The sequence below is a fragment of the Coffea arabica genome, chromosome 2e (assembly GCF_036785885.1).
Source record: "Coffea arabica cultivar ET-39 chromosome 2e, Coffea Arabica ET-39 HiFi, whole genome shotgun sequence".
NCBI lineage: Eukaryota > Viridiplantae > Streptophyta > Magnoliopsida > Gentianales > Rubiaceae > Coffea > Coffea arabica.
This window is the reverse complement of record NC_092313.1, coordinates 34,675,362-34,695,985: the sequence shown is the minus strand read 5'-3', so window position 1 is coordinate 34,695,985 and position 20,624 is coordinate 34,675,362. Positions and strand designations below refer to the sequence as shown.

Genomic DNA, 20,624 nt, shown 5'->3' with positions numbered 1-20,624 from the left:
ATCCACTGCAAAGCAGTCGAGGGCCAGAAAGGGTGATTAATGCTAATGGCTGTGAGAGAGATCCAAGTAATAGAAGTAATACAAGTGGGGATGGAATTGACTCCACTCGAGGAATAGGCGTCATAGTTTTACCTAGTCTAGACTGGCATTTTAGAGGTGGTAATCTCTTGTATCTAGGGAAATCCTTTTGATGTTTTGTATCTTGGTAAGTCGGCACATTCTATTATGACCTTGTCGTTTCTCTTCTCCTTTTGAAATGATTTGATAAACCTATTCCGACTTGATGTAACTATTTTGATCTTTTATAACATATGACAATTTACTTGCTTTTAATTGATTTAATAGCTTACAGGTATATTTAAACTTTTTCCCACACCTTTAGATTGGTGATAAGACATGAATGATAGTAGACGTGATCGAAATTGTACTTGAGAGCGTAGGCAAACTTGAGATTTTGGAGGTGAGCAGGGATCGGCGGTGGACCCAAAAAAAATCGAGAACTTAAGGTTGAAACTAGGACACAATGCTTAATTGCCAACTTGATATATTAAAATTGCGAGATTTGAGTTGGTGAAAGGAAATATTTGATAGATTTAATGAGACTAACGATTAAGGGACCGGATATCATATTTGGAATGGAAGTTTGAGACCATACATAGACTATCAAGATTGGAACAATATGGCCATTAAGAACAACTACCCTTTTGCCTTACATGGATAAGAATTCGATCAAATGTAAGGAGTCGTGGTACAATCCAAGTGGGATTTAAAGTAGAAATATTATCAGTTGAAGATCCTAGAAACCGATGTGCCTAAAACCACTTTCAATTCAAGATATGGGCATTTTGAATTTTCAGTTACGTCTTTTGAGTTGACTAATGCACTAGCAGCATTTACAGACCTAATGCATTGGAGTTTTAAACCGTATTTGAATTAATCTGTGGTGGCATTTATTAATGGTATATCGGTATACTTTAAGGTTCGAGAAAATCATGAAAGACACCTGATGATAGTTACAAACTCCGAGAGAGCGCCAACTTTTGTTAAATTCAATAAATGTGAGTTCGGTTGGAAGAAGTAGCCTTTTTAGGTTATACAATATCTAAAAAAGGAATTGTTATAGACTCAGTTAAAGTGGAAGTTGTTTAAGAGAAAACGACCTGAAAATCCTACCGAAATTCGGAGTTCTTAGAGTTAGCCGAATATTACCTTTGGTTTATCAAGAACTTTTCTTAGATTGTAAGACTTGGTAAGTTATTTGGGATTCTAAATGTGAGAAAGAATTTTAAAAGTGAAAAGTGTTTAACCGATGCAGCTGTGTTAGCCTTACCGAGCGGAGGAGGTAGTTTTGTGATTTATACAAATATTTCAAAAGATGATTTAGCATGTATATTAATACTACATGATAAGGTGATTGTTTATACCTCTAGAAAGTTAAAATATCACGAGAGAAATTATCCAACTCATGATTTGGATTTAGCAATTGCGATATTTGCATTAAAGAAGTGGAGACATTACCTATATGTGGTAGACATGAGGGCGATTAAGTTGCCCTATAACTTGGAAGTTAAAACACCTATTGGGGAAAATCAAAGTTTGATTGTTAGTTGGATGAATAGAAATTGCGAAATATGGGTTGGAAAACATAAGTTAGTGATTGATCTGATAAGTTTAACCATCAAGGGAATGATATTATCTTAAGTGTGAATTTCAAGAACGAAATTCTTTTTAAGGAGGGAAAGATGTGAGGACCCGAAAATTTTCTTATTTTTATCTTATTTTACTGGTTTATTTAATTATTTATTCACCCGTTTTCTCCGAATAATTTATTTCAACCATTATAAGTCCATTTGTATGGAACAATGTCTCTCTTATGTTTTTAAACATTTCGTTAGAAAAATTTATTTTTCGGAGGCTCGTTTAGTAAGGAATAACGAGTACACATTTTTCGAGGTAAAATTCGATTCGAGAGCGCAATAATCTTGGAGAATTAAGAATGATCAATAGTAGGCTAAGAAAAATTAATTGAGAGATTCGATGTGAGGGAGTTAGAATTAAGTTTATACCGTGTGTGCGTCGAAAGTTTTTCGAAAATCGCGCCGGTACAAACTAATTGGGGATTTGAGAAAAATTAATACTAGACTCGTGTGAGGACTCATGTTTTTATTCTTAAATAGTCATTTTATAATTATTTACCCTAGTATTAGTTAATTTTATTATGGTTATCTGAATTTCTTTTAAATTTCGCTTAATCGCGCGCAAATCAAAAGTTCGCGTATAACGAGCCGGGACGGGTAAATGGAGAATTAAGAAATTTATACTAGACTACTAAGAGTGAATAATTACAGTGTTAAAGAAATTACATTGAAAGTTTAGTGCACAAGTGAAACAAGTAAGAGAGAAAACGGTGGTACGGTACCTGTACGCGCGCACTATTTCTAGTTGACTTTTGCACAAATTTTGGCCACAAATCCCTTAAGCTTCCAAGAGAAGCTTCACAAATCAAAACACTCTCTTTTTTTTTGGGATTTTTCTATTTTCATATGATGGTTATGGTTGGGCTTGAATTGATAGCTCTAAAGTGTGTTAAATGGAGCCGTTGTGCGTTAATTGCGGTTGTTTGCGGAAAATTTCAGAAGTTGTGCAGAAATTTCAGTTTTAGGGTTCCAATCTGCACTATTCTGACCGGCTTTATTTGTGCATTCTAGAGACTGAATCAGGCTTAGGTTAAAACATGAAAGTTGTAGCAAATGGTGTTAACTAGCTGCCTGAAAAAGTTCAGCTCGATCCGAGTACTGTAACATGTGAAATGACCGAAATACCCTTACCTGCACATGAACCCTGTTTCGCGGACAGATTTCTATTTTCGTGGAGATTTATATTTTTGACCATAAAAATGCATGATTTGGCTTTGGGGGTCTTCATAACAAATGTAGATTTATGTCTTGGCTTCGAAACGCCATAAAATTCGTTTCAATCCGATAAGTGTAGCTTCAGTTGTGGTTATTGTGCCGAAAGGTGTATGTTATAGTCTATGATTTGTATGTGGTTGATTTGAGATGAATTAGTGTTGATTGTAGGATGGAAAAGTAAGGAAATGTAGGGGATATGCTGTCCAAATTTTGAGAGTATAGGATTTCTTCAAGTTTGGTTTGGTTTGGGATATATATAAGAAGGGCTTTTGGGATGGTTCGAGCCCTAGGTCTTCATGTTACCTTTTCGCTCCAAAATCATGTTTTAAGCCTTTGCATGAGTAATTATTTGGTGAGGTCTACGACTTGTAGTCGAGCCTCATTTGTACATTTTATTTACTAGATTTGTGGCTATGAGAACCATAATTGTTTACATTAGTTATTCTAGAGTTTCTTGGTGATTAGAGCCTACTTTGGTTGAAACGTTTGAAGTATCCTTACTTTAACCGGTGAGTGTACCACTCCCCTGAATTATTGCTAAAATGGTTATCTGTACTTGTAAATTGCTATTTGAATGTCTTTATCGACTGTTTATTTTGTATGAGATGAGTATGTACTTTATCACACTCGTTTTCTGGCCTGTGTGACTTGTTTCCTGTATATACTTGAATCTGTTACCTGTGCCTATTATAATGTCTTTTGGAAGTGTATCCAATGACCTTCCTGTTAAATCTAAGCTCAACCTCATGGGCAGTTAATTGAATCGAGCCAACAAGGGGTTGGTCGAGGAAATTGACAATCCATGGGTGCCTGTTCCTGGGGAATCTATGGGTATTGGAGACTCTAGATTTCTGGTATACTTGAGTATTACCATTCCTGTTCCTGTTTGGCATTCGGGCCCGGTAAGGGGTATGTTTGGTGAACGAGATTTTGGCGTAAGAGGGGTCTACGGACATGAGTGTTTCATTAAACGTTGACGAAGGGTCAACGAGACTGGATCAAGTATTGCAACGGGGATTTGGCTCCTGAGAGCCACCTGTATCCTTTAAATTGTGGTGTTCGTTCATTTCTCTTACTTGATGTGTATATATGCCCTAAAAGTGTTTTCTCATGATTTCTACTGTTATACTTTTAGTACCTCATTGAGCTTCTAACTCACCCCGTTCCGTTATCCTTGTTTTCCTTATAGGGAACAATCTTTTGGAACTTCGATGTTTTGAAGAATGAGTTGAACTAGTTAGAAATTCTTTTGTTCTTTTGGTATAGCTCCTTGATAATTTGGAAACCCTAAATGTACCTTAATGCATTATGTCCTTTTGGGTTTGTAAACTTACTAATATGTATATTTTAAAGAGGTTCCTCAAATTTATGTAGCATATGTATTTGAGAATGTGCATTCTCTCATGTTAGATAAAGTTTACTTGTACTTGGTTGGATTATGATGTGGCAGCGGCACTTCCATTTCGTTTTGATTTTTGTGGGAACGTTGTACCAAAGATTTATTGTATCTTTTAGTTTGACTCATTTGGGTTATGAATGTTTATCTTCTCGAAGTTCTTGTGAGCGTTTGGTAGGGTTTACGTTTGTTCCGGATCCGTAGTCCTAGCGAGAGTTGGGCAGGCGGTTCGTCGAACCCTTTGGTTCGCCTTAGGGTGAGGCGGGACTGTCACACAAAGGTGCACCTCTACTCTTGTGAAAGTACTCCCTAGATTTATCACTTCCGTAAACTGTCAAATTTCAATTCTCATTGCAAACTTAACACCTTAAAATTATCACAATTAATGGTCAGTTAATTATGATTAGTTAAGAAAATTGATAAATAACTTGTTCAAAATAATATTATCAAATAACCTATTAAATATCAACAACAAGATATAGAAAATTTATCCATAATTATAGGTATAAACTTTAGCAAAACATGAAGAGAATGAAAGAAAAAACCATATTTGTATTATAACTAAACATAAATTCAAATACAAAAGCGAAAGTGATAGGAGAGAAATTACCCTTGTCACATGAGTTTCAACATTCCATCTTTCTCCTTAATTTTTTATCTAAATCTAATTACAAGTACAAGATGAACTAAGAAAAACTCGTGAAAACTACATTTTGGTTATGTTTTTAGCCTATCAGAAGTTATCAAACAAACTCAACAAAGGCCCTATTTATAGAGAATTAAAGTTCCAAGTAATCATGTTGCAAGTTTTGCAAATTGTTTCTTGAAATTCCCAAAGGTTGTTTCTCCAAAATTTCAAGATGCTTCTTGCACTTTTCAGCTGAATTCGTTTAGAAAACTGGTCCAAAAGTATTAGAAAAAAGTTGGAAGTTGAAGTACAACTGCTTCCAGCTGTAAAGCAGTCAAAATATGAATACGCACCCTCAAAACACGAGTTAAGGTCACGTATTGTCCTCTCCTATAGGTGTGCACTTTTCTGATAGTCTTCAACATTGCTCTATTTTTGCACCGATTTTAACTTATATATTTTTTTATAATGGAGGCTGAACTAACTCTTATACAAAATATGAAAGTTATAGTCCTTTTAGTTATTTTTTTAATGCATCAAGAATCATCAAATTTGGACCTCTGTATATTGAGAAATGACCAAAATATCCCTGACTGGTCAATTCCCTGTTTTAGTTTTTGCCAGCAAAAATGGCCAACTGTATTTCAACTTTTTGACCGTGAAAATGCATGAACTGGATTTGGATGACTAGTAAGAAATGTAGAGCTATGTTTTAACTTCAAAATAGCTTAAAGAATCATTTCAATCCAATACTTTTAACTGAAGATATTGCCGAACTACCAAAAGGTGTCAAATCTGCCCAATATTTCTTCTTTTATACTTAATTGCATTTCATCTTTTGAACATTTTGCACTTCATATTCTCTTTAAATCACTTCTAATCATGAGCAATCATCCAAATATCTTCTCAATTTACTCTATTTGATGATTGAATCATTAAAACCTATAAAAACATGAAATTTTCACCATTTGAACACATAGAAATGCAATTTTTCATACTTTGAACCACAAAATGCATAATTCACTAGAAACCTAGTTAATTAACTATAAAAGTGAATATTCTCGATCCCTCGAGGGTGCCCCTCTATTACGCATTTGGGGTATGCTGATGATGTTCTAATATTCTCCAGTGCGACTACCTCCTCCCTCCGGCTAGTAATGAGGGTATTAGAGGAGTATGAGGCATCGTCCGGATAGCTTATCAATAGAACAAAGAGTTGTTTTTTGGTTCATGCCAAGTTAGAAAGGCCACGGAGGAAGTTGATCCAGCAGGTCACGGGCTTCAAGCCCATGTCATTCCCCATCAGGTATTTAGGGTATCCTTTCTATTATGGGCAGAAGAAAAAGGAGTATTTTGCTGGACTATGCCTCACTGTGGTAAGTAAGGTTGACTCCTAGAAAACCCGTTTACTCTCTGTAGGGGGAAGGATCGTGCTCTTGAAACATGTCCTCTCCGCGCTTCCGATCCAACTTTTGATGGCTGCATCGCCTCCGAAATCGATTTTTAAAGAGATCGAAGGGAGGTTCTCTAACTTCTTTTGGGGTGAATCCGTGTGGGGGCAAAAGTTGCATTGGATCAGGTGGAAGGACCTATGTGTGCCGGGTGAAGAAGAGGGTGTGGGATTCCGCCGTCTAGAGGATATTTGTGATGCCTTTTCCGTCAAGCTATGGTGGAATTTCCGATCCCTGTCATATCTATGTGCGACCTTCATGAAGGCTAAGTATTGCGTGCAAGTGCATCCTAATCTGGTACACCATGGTGGGGGGTCGCAGGTATGGAGGAGGATGATGGAGATCCGTCAACTGGCAGAGGGCCACATCGGGTGGATTGGCCGTTCTGGTAGCTCAAACTTCTGGTTTGACAATTGGCTTGGGACAGGCTCGCTGTCTTCGCGGCTGGATAGTGTGTTGGATCACAGGGTTGCTAATTTTGCAATGAATGGTGCTTGGAACGTTCATCTCCTCCAACAGTGGGTGCCGCATGGTGTAGTAAAGGAGGTTGTAAGGGATGCTCCCCCGGTAGGGCAGCTGCCTGATTTGATGGTCTGGAGACCGACTCAGTCAAGGCGGTTTACACTCCGTTCTGCGTTTTAGTTAGTGCGTCGGCATGCCAATAGCTCCTTCATGTATCACAGATTGTGGCACCCGGTATTGCCGTTGAAAATCTCCTTCTTCTTATTACGACTATTGCGTGAGCGGTTACCTGTGGATTGCTGCCTGTGGAAGTTCGGGGTTCATGGGCCATCCAGTTGCGGGTGCTGTCCATCAACGGATATCGAGAACATCGAGCATGTGTTCGCTAAGGGCGCTATGGCGTTGCGTGTCTGGCATTTCTTCAGAGATCCAGTAGGCATATCTTGGTCCGGTTCATCGTTTCATGTCCGTCTGGTAGCCTAGTGGTATAGGAAAATGGGTAATCGGCACCTGGCTTTTGTTCACCATATTCTGCGACTTCTGATTTGCTGGCACCTTTGGAAATATAGGAACTCCATAAGGTATGAGGGGATTCAGGTTGGGTTTGACAGGTTGTGCAAGTTGGTCATGGCTGACCTTGTGGAGTTATTTGCTCTATACTTCAAGCAGCAAAGGTCCTTCCCAGCGGCTTGGGTGCATTTCTATGCGGCTATTTCCCTGTGGGTCCCTCGGATGCCACGTGGGGTTCTCAAACTCAATACCGATGGGTGTTCCAAGGGGAATCCAAGTGTTAGTGGGGGAGGAGGGGTCCTTCGCGACAGTGCGGGTAAATTAGTCTTAGCGTTTGCCTGCCATCTTGGTCAAGCTACGAGTGTTCAGGCTGAAGTTCGTGCTCTGCTTTTTGGAGTGAAGGTGTGCATTCAACGGTGGTTCCGGAACTTGGAGGTCGAATTAGATTCACTTGTGTTGTTCCACATTTTGTTTGGTAAAGCTAGGTGTCCTTGGAGTGTTTTCCAGGAGGTGCAGCAGTTGTTTGGGTTTAAGGAGCATATCCCTAGAGTGGGGCACTGTTTTCGGCAGGCAAACCAAGCTGCTGATGTTTTATCGAAGGTTGGGTGTGCTCTGGGGGGAGAGGTCATTTACACATCTGCATCAGAGTTACCGCCGGCGGCTAGAGGTGCCTTGTGCCTAGATAGATTTGGGCTCCCTTCTGTTAGATCGTTTGTTCAGGATCACGTAGGTGTATAGGGACCGTTATGTTTGATGTTCCTTACAGTTCATTAATAAATTAATAGGGGGTGGCGTCCCTCCCCGCGATTGGGGTTAGCCAATAAAAAACTATAAAAGTGAATAAAATATACCAAAAATCAAACCATAAAATACACTTAAAATACACAAAATACACAATTATCAAATTCTCCTACACTTGAATCATTGCTTGTATTCAAGCAATAAGAATTACAAACCAACAATGATCCAAAAAATTTGAAATAAAACATGTGCATGATTGAAATTCAATTTTTCAAAACAAGGCAAATTAGCATTATGCAATCATTCATTTAATCCCAAGTACTCATAATATCAAATAAAGGAGAGCCAATTATATCGTAATTTTAACTAATTCAATTCAATTTCTCATCCTCACTCAATTCCATAAGCAAGTGAGTCATATGGTCAAATAGTAATTTCCTAATTCCATGATCATCTTTTTCTCAAATTCAAAGAGGAATTTATTCATATAATATATCTAAATATTTACTGAAGTTATAAAGTGTCTTTTGATGCAAAGATCGACATTTTTAGATAAAGATCGAAGGTTACTCAATACTTCACATTCTTAAGTTGTCTTGCATATTCTTATTTCAAGTATTGTTTTTCACGAAAGTCGATATTTGTAGATAAAAACTCCCGATTACCAAATACAAGAACCATTAGAGTAGATCAACATTTATTGACCTTTTTTTCCATTTTTTTCTTTTCTTTTTTCTTTTTTCTTTTTATTTTCTAAAGTAAAAATAATAATCATTTCCTCAAAAGAATAATCATAGGAAGAGTATTGTAATTATTGACCATATTTATCACTTAACTTTGCAAAATTAAGCAAAGAGAACAAACTTCATTAAACATGCAAATTTGAGGCACAATTCTTCCACTTTTCAAGATATATTTTTCTAAAAATGCAAAAGTTATACTAATCACCTAATAGCTGTTTTCAAAATAAATGAAAATGAAATTCTTAAGTTACATATATTTATCTCAAAAGGAAAATTTTAACTACTAATGGTTGTGGAACTTCTTTTGAAAATTGACAAAATGGTGAAATTTTGAACCATTTTTCTCAAATCACCACAATTAAAAAGGCAGTAATCCTTCCATCGACACTTAAAGTATACATCGTTCTTAATGTGTGAAAAGAAAAAATAAGAGTAAAAGAAATACTTCTTCTACGGTGAATTGGCCTCTTGTTTGGGATTTTCGATGACCTCATCTTACTTGAATTTCAACCATTACCAGCGTAAATGAAAGTTAAAAATTGCAAAAGTTCCATATAATAAATATTAGTTTGCAACAAAAAAGCAACTAACTTTACTACTAAGATCCAAGAAGTGCATATGATACTTATATGGTCAAATAGTGAACTATATTTATCCTAATGATTCACCATGCAATTAATATGCAAATGTATGCTTTGATCCTCACAAATTGGAGTCATTTAATAAGTTTATGTATCATGAAACACCTTCATATGTTCATCATGCAAGCTTATGCATGAATAAGAACGGAGACGAAAAGGCGAAAATGTAAACTACCATGCAAAATTAAAGAAATTTATCTCAAAGTAATTATATGATTGAAATGAAATGTGATTGAACCATTTTTCACACTCAAATGAGCCTTAACATAAATTTTATCCAATTAAACTCAATACGGACTCATGAAGATTAAACGCATCAATGATGGGTTTAACGATACATTTGAATGTTAAAAACTATTTCACATGATGTTAATGATGAATACAAGTGTTGTTCGATCAAGAAATTTGAGGAAATAAGTGAATGCATGTGTTTTGGCCGTAAAAAGAAGAAAAATGATATGTTAAACAAAGTTTCATTTTTTTGGGGAATATGCAGCCTAAATACGCAGGTTGAGGGTGCGTTTTCACCAAAAATTATGAAAATACACTAAAACACAAGCTCAAAATGTGGGCAAGGTTGCGTATTTAGTCTTTGTTTTCAAATTTCTACAATTTTCTGCAATTTTCCTACACCAAGTTACTATTCCATTAGTTTCGTCTCCTACCTCAAATCAAAATCTATTGTTATAAAGAACAATGCAGCATATCAAACACATATAACTTGATCAAATGCACTATTTTAGCACAAAATCTAGCATCAAAATTTGAGGGTCATAGAAGTTGATCATTTGAACTCTCTTGACACCTCATTTTGCACATTTGACCGCAATTCTTGAACCCTAGCATAAAAACATAAGAAACATCCAAAACACACATGTTAAACATAAAATTACACCAAATTAATATAAATTTAAACAAATATTAGGTTGCCTCCTCACAAGCTCTTCTTTACAGTTATTAATTTGACTATTTCATCTCATTTTTCAAGAAAGATTTGTTAATGAATAATCCACTATTTTAGGTCGTGGTGGATCAATAAAAGGTAGATTGATAGCAAAAGCCAAATAATCAAATGATATGATAGGTGGAAGAGGCCTACCTATTTTAAGTATTTTATAGATATTATTTTGTAGTAATGCCACTTGAGAATTCTCCAAAGGAACATCCATATTCCCTCTTGGGTGATGATATCTTTCGAACTTACTTTTTCAAAACACTCCTCAAGAGGGGTTAAATGTAAATCATTCAAGCTTATCTCTTGAGGTTCAACATTAGTTCCAAAGATACAATTATGTGAAATGGACACTTCCTCATTGAAGCACAAATTATGTTCATCATTTTGATAAAAAAAATCAATCCATTTTCACATACAACATTCCTATCATTCACAACAGGGTCAACTTGCATATTATTAGAAGATATAATTTCATACAAAACACGCAATTGATCTTGAATTCTACCAAAATGAGAGGTTAATTCATTTAATCTATGCTCAACCTTATCAAAACAATCGAAAGTTGCATTAGTTAGCTTTTCAATTGATAATTCCCAAGACAAAAATGCATTAGCTAACTTTTCAATGGCTGACTCCCAAGATGGATTTGATTCAAGTTGGATAAATTCGGATTGATAATCATAAAATATGAAAAATTATTATATATTTCAGATATTCTTTGGTTCCTTACGGTATTTTCAAAAGACATATTTCGGATATTTTTTGGTTACCTTCATAGTTGTAGTTTTGAAAATTATAGTCTATTGCCAAACTTTCTTCTCTCAACCTTTTATCCTCTTTTGTTTACTATCTTCTTTAGAACCTAAAAATGCTTTCAAAGAATCTCAAAAGCAAGATTAGTCAAGAAGAATAATTTAAAAGACACAAACAAAAACAAGACATTAAACACAAAAATAAGACTAACAAGACACTAAACATAACAAACAAGACACTTGACACAACAAAAATAAGAAAAGTAAGTCAAAATGTCTAAATTAATAAAGTTGTTTTAGCACTAATATTGAATCAAATATTCCCCAACAACGGCGCAAAAAACTTGATGAGATTCTACCATGCACCAAATTTTAATAGAACCTAAATACCTTGTTTTTTGCAAGTATACAGATCATTTATCGAGTACATGGATATTAGATGTCAATCTCATAGGGAAGATTGTCAATTACTGATGGTTTTCAAACTCCTTTATTATTTAGATTATCATAAGTGCAAGAAATTAAATCTACACTACAAACATGAAATAAAAGTAATAAAAATAATAATAATCTCCTAGGGGCTATGGAATTTCTCGCTACTTTTGCAAGTGAAATTATCGATTAATTGAATATTATTATCTTGGCTAGTTATGGCGTAATTTCCTAATGTATATAAAACCTATTCTCATAGTGAATCAACTATACTTGTAATTAAATCATACCTAATTTCGTGGTTATAAAATTAACTATAAATTCATTTTTTCTATGAAATTATATAAAACAAGCCACTAAATCCACAAAGGTTCGTGAGTGTATTCCCTAGTTTTGGTACTTCCTTGGACTAGTGTCAAATTTCAATTCTTATTGCAAATTTAACACCTTAAAATTATCACAATTAATGGCCAGTTAATCATGATTAGTTAAGCAAAAGTGATAAATAACTTGTTCAAAATAATATCATCAAACAACCATTTAAACATTGCTAATAAAATATAGAAAGTTCATCCATAACTCTTGGCATAAATTTTAGCAAAACATGAAGAGAATAAAGAAAAAATCATACTTGTATTATAACTAAACATGAACTCAAATATAAAAGAGAATGTGATAGGAGAGAAATCACCATTGTCACATGAGTTCCAACTCTCCATCTTTCTCCTTAATTCTTCAACCAAATCTAGTTACAAGTACAAGATGGATAAACTACATTAACTATACTATACTAATGAACTAAGAAAAGTTAGTGGAGAATACATTTTGGTAATGTTTCTAACCTTTCAAAAGTTATCAAATAAGCTCAGCCCTATTTATAGAGAATTAAAGTTCCAAACAATCATGTTTCAAGTTGTGCAAATTGTATTTTGAGATTCCCAAAAGTTGTTTCTCCAAATTTCCAAGATGCTTCTTGCATTTTCTAATTGAAATCCATTTAGAAAATTGGTCCAAAAGTAGTAGGAAAGAGCTGCAAGTTGAAGTACAACTAGTTCCAGCTGTAAAGTAGCCAAAATATGAATACGACCCTCAAAACGTGGGTTAAGGTCATGTATTGTGTTGCATATTGTCCTCCCCTACAGGTTTACACTTTTTTTTATCAGTTTTCAACATTGTTCTATTTTTGCACAAATTTTAACTGATATATTCTTAATAATGGAGGCTGAACTAACTCTTGTATAAAACATGAGAGTTGTAGTCCTTTGAGTTATCTTTTTAGTGCATCAAGAATCATCTAATTTGGAACTCTGTATACTGATAAATGATCAAAATACCCTTGACTAGTCAATCCCCTATTTCAACTTTTGATAGCAAAAATAGCTGACTGTATTTTGATTTTTTGACCATGAAAATGCATGAACTAGATTTAGATGACTCATAAGAAATGTAGAGCCATGTCGTAACTTCAAAATGGCTCCAGAAGCATGTCAATCCGATACTTTTAATTCAAGATATAATCAAAATATCAAAAGGTGTCAAAGCTATCCAATATTTCTTCTTTTATACTTGATTACATTCCATCTTTTTGAACATTTTGCACTTAATATTTTCTTTAAATCACTTCAAATAATGAAAAATCATCCAAATATCTTCTCAATTTATTCCATTTGATGATTAAATCATTGAAATCTTAAAAAATATGAAGTTTTCACCATTTAAACACATAGAAATGCAATTTTTCACACTTTGAACCATAAAATGCATAATTCACTAGAAAAATAGTTAATTAACTATAAAAAAGAATAAAAACACACTAAAAACTAAAGTATAAAACACACTTAAAATAACAAAATACATATTTATCACTCATTTATTATCTAGACTAATAATAACATGTGCGAATAAAATTACACTAAAAGACATTGAAAAAGAATAAAGTTACATTACAAAACATTGAACAAAGGTGGGACTGCTGTGGCTACTGCTGCAACTTCATCTTCTGCCTTCGTGAGTAAGGGGCTGGGAACAGAGCCGCATGCAGAACAAGCAATCACTACTGATATAGCCGTGGTTGATGCTGAACGGGTTGTGCGCTGGGAGGTAGTGCTTCCTGTACCTGTGAGCTTGCCTTCGTTGGTTGATGATGCTATTCAGGCTGCGGCTAGTGGTATCATTCACAACTTAGCTGGTCGGGTAGTCGAGGAAGAATCTCCATCAACGGACGCGGGGGATGACAAGTCAGAAGGCGAAGATCATGACATTGTGGCCGACTTGCCCAGTAGCACGGGTTGTCTCTCTCCTCGATTCCCAGGGTCACAGGTGGGCATACCTGATGGCTCCCAATCTTTGCTTGAGCCTATGAATCTTGATCAATTAGTAGTGCTTGAGCAAGAAATTCACCCAACTAGGCGTCGTGGTATACGGGCTAAGTTCCCTCCGAATAGGGAGCTCAGGTTGGTAAAACAAAAATCTCAAAATTCTTTCCAAGTTTTGTCTAATGATTAATGCACTTTTCTGGAACATTCGTGGGATTTCTAAGTCCCCAAATTTTTGAAGATTGAGAAAATTAATTATGATGCATGAGCTGTCGATGGTTGGAATCTATGAGCCTAAACTTTCGACACAAGACGTTGAGTCAATTCGTGTACGTTTGAATTTTGATCATGTGGTGTCTAACCCGTCAAGGGATGTGTGGGTCTTCTTTAGCTTACCTTTCTCCTCTGTGGTTGTTGGGGATTCGGATCAACACTTATCAATTTCGTTCGGTCATCCACAATGCTTGTGTCCTTTTAATGTCTCCTTCGTTCATGCTAAGTGTACTGCTGTGAAGAGGAGGTGGTTGTGGCATGCTTTGTTACGTGACAAGCCGTGCCAAGAGTCGTGGTATATTGTAGGAGATTTCAATTTTATTTTGTCTGCGAATGAGAAAAGGGGTGGGCGGCTGTTCCAGCCGTCTCAGGGATTGGAACTATCCCATTTTGTGGGTGAGACTGGTGTGTTTGATGCAAGGTTTTCTAGGCCCAGTTTCACTTGGTGTAATAATAGATCTGGGCGAGCAAGAATCTAGAAGCGTCTAGATCGGGTTTTAATTAACATGGCCAGCTTAAATGCTTCGGCCTCATTGTCTGTTTCCTACTTGGTCCGGGACCCTTCTGATCATGCCCCGCTCCTCATCTCCTGCTCCACCCAATTGGACAATAAACCTCGCACTTTTAGATTTCTCAATATGTGGACATCTAACGCTAGCCTGTTGGATGTGGTTAAGGTGGCTTGGCAAGTCAAAGATAGTGGCTCGCCATTTTATCGGGTCTGGACCAAACTGCAAAGGGTTTCCCGAGCCATTCAACTTTGGAACAAGGAGACGTTTGGTGATGTGTTTCTCGGCGTGAGGAGGGCAGAGGCAGCGATGGCTCGTGCCGAGCTTCAGCTACAATCAGATACCTCGGATGAGAATGTTGTTGAATTGCAACGGGTGCGGGCCGAGTTGAGGAAGGTACTAGCTCTTGAGGAGCAATTTTGGCAACAAAAAAGGCAGGGTTAAGTGGCTGCAGCAGGGGGATAAAAATTCTAAGTTCTTCCACTCGGTGGTAAAGCAGTGGAGGTATCGTGCAGCAATTCACAGGATTCGAAATTTGCATGGCACTTGGCTTACAGATGATGGCTCCATCGGACTGGAAACAGTGAGGTACTTTGAAGAGTTGTTCTCAGAGGATTCTAGTTCGGATTCCCGATTGCTCCATGTTATTCCTAACTTGAGCTCCGAAATTGAAAATATTGGCCTGGAAGAGGCCCCGTCTCTTGACGAGGTTAAGAATGTGGTCTTCTCTATGGATGGGGATAGTACAGCAGGCCCCGGATGGGTTCACAGGGAAATTCTTTACTTTTGCCTGGGAGGTGATAGGTTCTGATGTCTACCAAGCGATTCTAAGTTACTTTTGTGGAGTAGAACTTCCTCGATTTGTTACGGCTACCTCAATTGTTCTTATTCCAAAGGTCCTGAATCCTCACTCTTTCTTTCAATATTGTCCTATTAGTGTGTGTAACTTCCTGAATAAAGTTATTTCTCGAGTTTTTGTATCATGGTTAACTCGGATTCTACCATGTATTATCTCTCCTCAGCAGAGTGGATTTGTGCCGGGTCGTAATATGTCGGATAATTATCTCCTAACTCTGGAGTTGATAGCAGATATCGGGAAGAAATGTAGGGGACGGAATGTGGTGTTTAAACTTGACATGGCGAAGGCATATGATAGGATGTCCTAGGTGTTTATTCTTAAGGTATTGCGTCTATTTGGATTTGGGAAAAGATTTATTGATATGGCGTGGCGATTGCTGTCAAACGTGTGGTTCTCGGTGATTGTTAATGGTGCTTCACATGGCTTTTTTAAGTCCTACCGGGGGCTTCGGCAGGGAGATCCTCTATCACCGACGCTTTTTATTATTGTAGTCGAGGTATTGTCTAGAGGGTTGAATTTGCTTTATTCGTAATCAAATTTTGTGGGATATAAAGTATCGCGTTGCTGCCCTACTGTCTCTCACTTGGCTTTTGCAGATGACGTTATAGTGTTTGCCAATGGGTCGGCTTCTTCGCTAAGGAAAGTTATGCGGGTGCTGGAATTGTATCAATGTGCATCTATTGGTGAATACTAGTAAGAGTGGTTTTTTTATTCATCCCAGCGTGTCAGTGGCTCGTAAAAGTGTCATTGAACAGGTTACTAAGTTCTCTAAAAGAGAATTCCCGGTTCGTTATTTGGGTTCTCCGTTGTTTACTGGTAGGTGCAAGGGAGCATATTTTGCAGATTTGTGCCAACAGATTGTTGATAAGGTGCTCTCGTGGAAGAACCGCCTTTTATCCTCTGGTGGTAAGATCATTTTGATCAAGCACGTGTTGTCAAACATTCCCCTTCATCTATTGGAGTTAGCGATACTTCCAAAAAGCTCCTTTTGCATGATTGAACGAGTTTGTGCTAATTTCTTGTGGGGAACAAATAAAGACTCAAACAAGTTTCACTAGATTAGATGGAGAGATTTATGTTTTCCGCCAGAGGAGGGTGGTGTTGGATTTTGGTCGCTTTATGACACTTATCCGTCCTTCTCATGCAAATTGTGGTGAAACCTTAGGAATGGTATCTCGTTGTGGGCTTTATTCTTGCGGGCCAAATACTGTCACGACTCTCATCCTTGTCAAGTGTCTATGATCTCTACTAGTTCTGCAACTTGGCGTCGCATATTGGATATTAGGGGATTTGCTGAGCTATTCATAATGTGGAGACCTTATAGAGGCAATTGTCATTTTTGGTATGATAACTGGACGGGTTCAGGTGCTTTCTACCTCAGAGTGGAGGTGCAGGAACATTTGTCCTTTCAAAATTTTGTAGCGGATGGTGCATGGAATAGGCGGCTGGTGGCTCAAGTCTTACCATCTGATGTAGTCTAGGCTGTGATGAGTGTGCCAGTCCCTTGTACCTTGTCAGTGGATAGAATGGTTTGGACGGCTTCGTCATCTGGACGTTTCTCGGTATCCTCGGCCTTCCATGAGTTGAGGGAGGCCAAGCCATCCTCTTTCATGTTTAGGCAGGTTTGGCATCCACACCTCCCTCTAAAAATTTCCTTCTTTATGTTGTGGTTGTTGCGAGGGCGGCTACCGTTGGATGATATTTTAACTAGGCTTTTTGTTCACTTACCATCCAAATGTTTTTACTGTGTAGAGTCTAGTGTTGAAACCCTGCAGCATGTGTTCATGGAGAGTGAGATAACAAGGGCGGTTTGGAAGGTTTTCGGATCTCTGTGCGGTCTTCCTTTTAGTCATGACCACTTCAGAGTGTATTTGGTGAATTGGTGGTGCAAACTTACTAAGTCTATGAGGTTAAAGTTTGTCTTTTGCCTCTTGCGCGCTTTTGTGTGTTGGAACTTGTGGAAGGCAAGGAATTCAGCAGTGCTTGAAGGGAGTACCACGGATGTCCGATCTATTTGTGGAGCAGTTTTTCAAAACTTGAAGGATGCCTACTGGTTGCAATTTGGTGAATTTCAGCAGGTCGCGACATGGCCTCAGTTCTTGGGATTGGTGGAGCGGCGATTGGAAGTGTTTAGGATTCGTCTGGTTCATTGGCACCCTCTAGTCTTGGGAAAGTTTAAGCTGAATTTAGATGGGTCCTCTAAAGGAAATTCGGGTCTGAGTGGTGGAGGGGGGATCCTTAGGGATGTCTCGGGGTCCTTTATTTTTGCCTTCGCAGGATGCTTTGGCTATCGGACTAGTTTGCAAGCTGAAGCTAAAGCATTATTGCTTGGGATGCAACTGTGTGTCCAGAGAAATATGGTATGGTAGCTGGTTGTTGAATCGGATTCAAGACTGTTAATACAGATTCTGAGGAATAATTCCCAATGCCTGAGGTCAATTAGTGGTGAGATCAAGCAGTGCTGGACACTTTCTAAGGGGAGTATACAATTCAAGCATTGCTATCGAGAAGCTAATAAGGTTGCGGATATTCTAACCAATGTCGGGTGTACCCTGTCTGAGTCGGTCTGTACCTATGAACATCTAAGTAGCCTGCCAAGAATAGCTAGGGGCGAATATCGTTTGGATAAATTGGCGTACCCATCTCTTCGAAGACGCCGTGTTCAGTAAGCGTCTTGTATTGGGCTTGTATGGATGAGGTCAGGTTTATGCCCTCCTCAGGATCTGTTCTAAAGTAATAAAATTGGGGCTGGCATCCCAAACCCAGCTCTGGGGGTTGCCAAAAAAAAAAGTTACACTGCAAAACATTCTCCAGCGATGAAAGAAAAGGAAAAGGAAAAAAAATTGACATCTGGAAAATGTAAACATATATGTACTCGGGAAGAAAAAGAACAAATTTTATTTTTAATAAAAAATAGAAAAAAAATACGGTAATACTTTATATAACATAGTTTTGGATCCTTTACTCAATTCATTAATTTCAAATTAGTAAAGCATCATTTATTTTTTATTCTTTTGATAGTAATAGATATATTAATCAAAGTTCTTACGCCATTATAAAACTTTCAACTATAAGAAACAAAGGGCATGGAACATTTCTTAATATTACATACATAGAAAGATTTAAGCTTTCTACTCCCACATTGAGCCACGCGGCGGCCTTTGAGGAGGGAGAAATTTTTTTCCATTAATGCCCTGGGAATGTTCTCTACTTCTTCAAACTGTACATTACTGTTGAGGTCATTTGCATCTTTTTGTCTAAAATTACTACTTTATAGAGAAAAGCATAGCTGGCCCCCAAAACAGTAACTAACTGTTGAGGGCTATTTTTGACTTTTCGCTAATAACCTTTTGCTTTCTCTCTTATTCTTTCTCATCTCTTTCTCTCTTATCTCATACGAAAGAAAGCAGCAGTTGGCCCCATCATTCTCTGTTTCTCCTTTCTCTTTCTTGCAAAACAGAAGAAATCATTGTATTTGCTTGAGGCTAAAGGCTTTAGAGAAAAGGACGCTTGAGGAAATCATCTTAAAAACCAAAGGAATAGAAAAGGGCTTGAGACTAGAGGCTTTATAGGATATACATCTTATTTCATTTTGTCAGAGGTGAAAAGAAACATAGATGTTTGTTGCCTTTTGGTGTATTCTTCTCTCATAAAGAAAATTGTAAAACTTGTTTTTTTTGGAATATTACCATTTTCGTCCCTAAACTTTTACACTACAATCAATTCCGTCATTTATGATTTTTTTAACCAATTTAGTCCTCCAATTGTTTAGAGTCTCTAATGTAGGACTTTTCCGACAGTGATATCGCATTTTATATATTCTGCACAACCAGCAAGGGGTATATTTATCCTTTGGGTCATATTCTTCAATTTAGATGGACATTTCTTCTCTGATGAATTTCACCTTATCAAAAATTTCATCTGAATTTATCTGAAACTTGCACAAGCTCTCTCTCACACACTGAAATGATGAAAAAAATCCACAAGAAAAGAACAGAAAATCAAGAACCAGAAGGAAAAGTGAAGCAAAATTTGAAGGAAAAATCTCTCTCATACACACTTTCGGGTCTACTTAATGGCAAGCTCATTTTGTTTGGGTCACATTCTTCAAGAACCGATTCTTCTTTTTTTTTGGGTAAGACAAGAACCGATTCTTCAATGACTAGCAAAGAAACACCAATTGTCACTATAAAACAACTAAAACTATAAACTATAAAAAAAGGGTTTTTATCAGTTTACTCCCTTAAACTATACCCCAACTATCAGTTAGTCCCTAACGTTAACTTTTAGTCACTTAACTCTTTGGACTAACGGTCAAACGAGACGGCATTTTATAATTCACGTGAAAATACATGTTTAGATCCAACTTAATTATAAATGGACAAATATGCCCATGAAACCCTAAAAATGAAATTTCATTCTCAAAAATGCCCTTTATGAAGTGGCGGGACAACAAAACAAAAAAATGGAAGCCACTTTTCTAATTTCTTCTTTGTCATTATCAACCCAAACTCTCTCCATTGCCCCTCATAGAAACCGTAGAAAGAAATGACGGATCAACTAACAAAATCAAAGAAATCAAGCTTGAATGGAGGCGAAAGACTTGAAGCGAAAATTTGAAAGTGAAGGATAAAATGAAAAGGTCAGTTTATAAACACCAAAGGGTTAATATTTTAAGACAACTAATGAATATTAAATGAATCTGACAAATGATTTCTTACTAGACAATATTGTAGTTTGTGGTTGTTGTTAGTGCATTGTGGCTCCGTATGTTTCACTTCTGGTTATAGTACCATGTTCCTAACACCATTGACATCGGAATGCTTGTTGACTTGATTGGATTTAGTTGGGATTTGGTAAAAGTAGAATGTTGTTGAAATTGAAGACATATTTAGTTTAGATTATGTTTGAAAAAGAAATGCTACTCCACTAATAGTAACAACTTTGGGGAAATATATAAAAGCAAACGAATTTGACATTGAAAAAAAAAATAGTACTACAAGAGATGATTAATTTTTTTCCCTTTTTTGATCATTGAACCACAA

General features: G+C 36.9%; 1 protein-coding gene across 1 annotated transcript; it reads left to right on the top strand.

Moving 5' to 3' along the window:
- The first annotated feature begins 14,717 nt into the window (after window positions 1-14,717).
- LOC140036244 (uncharacterized) lies at window positions 14,718-15,886 on the top strand. The gene is made up of 3 exons (XM_072077582.1): window positions 14,718-15,116; window positions 15,220-15,524; window positions 15,658-15,886. Exons 1-3 carry the CDS (start codon window positions 14,718-14,720, stop codon window positions 15,884-15,886), a joined length of 933 nt encoding a protein of 310 aa, XP_071933683.1.
- The last annotated feature ends 4,738 nt before the right edge of the window (window positions 15,887-20,624 follow it).